This window comes from Seriola lalandi, unplaced genomic scaffold (assembly GCF_002814215.2).
Source record: "Seriola lalandi dorsalis isolate HSWRI2012SDOR001 ecotype SW California unplaced genomic scaffold, Sedor1 jcf7180002044597, whole genome shotgun sequence".
Classification (NCBI taxonomy): domain Eukaryota; kingdom Metazoa; phylum Chordata; class Actinopteri; order Carangiformes; family Carangidae; genus Seriola; species Seriola lalandi.
The window spans coordinates 1-688 of NW_019515165.1; the positions used below are offsets into that span (position 1 = coordinate 1).

The window sequence follows — 688 nt, forward strand, 5'->3', positions numbered from 1 at the left end:
GTGGCACTCACCCAATGGCTTTGGCGATATAACCGAACGTGTTGACGGTGGCTCTGCGGATGGCCTTCTTGTGAGCCTTGAGCAGCTCCAGCAGCTCAAAGCAGATCCTCATCCACTCCCTGGCCGACACGTATTCAGCTCCCCTACAACACACACACACAGGAGGAGGTCAGGATGAGGCGCAGAGGTTCTCACCGCACAAACCGAAGCGACACTACAATCACAGATTCACGTCACGTCATGCTACTGACCTGTCGGCGATCCTGCCCACCAGGTCGATGCAGTTCTCCTGCACCTTCTCGTGTCTGTTCTTCAGGATGGGAGTCAGACGAGGAAGCAGGTCTTTGATTGGTGGAGTCATCTTGTGCATACCTGGAGAGAGAGAAAGGATCCGTTATCTTTTCAGATGCTTCAGGGTTCACACTCTTTTCTAAAGATCAGGACTCAGTCTGTTGAAGATTTAAAATAAGCGAAGTCTATTCTTGGCTAATCTTATCACTTACATGCTTAATTAATTATGAAATGATCGACAAATTGATGGCAAGAACTTTGTCACATAGCCGCTTGTTTGCCAACTGTAACCAGCAGCATTTGTTGGACTTCAGGGTGCATTTTACTTTTTCTCTCCTTTTCCATGTGTTTTCCATGACTGGTCAACTGATTTCCAGGTTTTCCAGGACACGTGGGA

The 688-nt window shown here is 48.0% G+C and overlaps 1 protein-coding gene across 1 annotated transcript; it reads right to left on the minus strand.

Annotated features, from left to right (window-relative positions):
- Positions 1–7: 7 nt before the first annotated feature.
- On the minus strand, positions 8–392 carry LOC111648641 (splicing factor 3B subunit 1-like). Its single transcript, XM_023398420.2, has 2 exons — positions 252–392; positions 8–143 (listed from the first exon to the last, which is right to left on the minus strand). Exons 1-2 carry the CDS (start codon positions 368–370, stop codon positions 8–10), a joined length of 255 nt encoding a protein of 84 aa, XP_023254188.1. The 5' UTR covers positions 371–392.
- Positions 393–688: the final 296 nt, after the last annotated feature.

What these genes read in the sequence shown, in the direction of transcription:
- LOC111648641 (XM_023398420.2), bottom strand. Translation starts at nt 370, where the DNA reads ATGCACAAGATGACTCCACCAATCAAAGACCTGCTTCCTCGTCTGACT. An exon ending in GTGGGCAGGATCGCCGACAG is followed by an intron (nt 144 to 251) that starts GTCAGTAGCATG and finishes TGTGTGTTGTAG; the next exon opens with GGGAGCTGAATACGTGTCGG.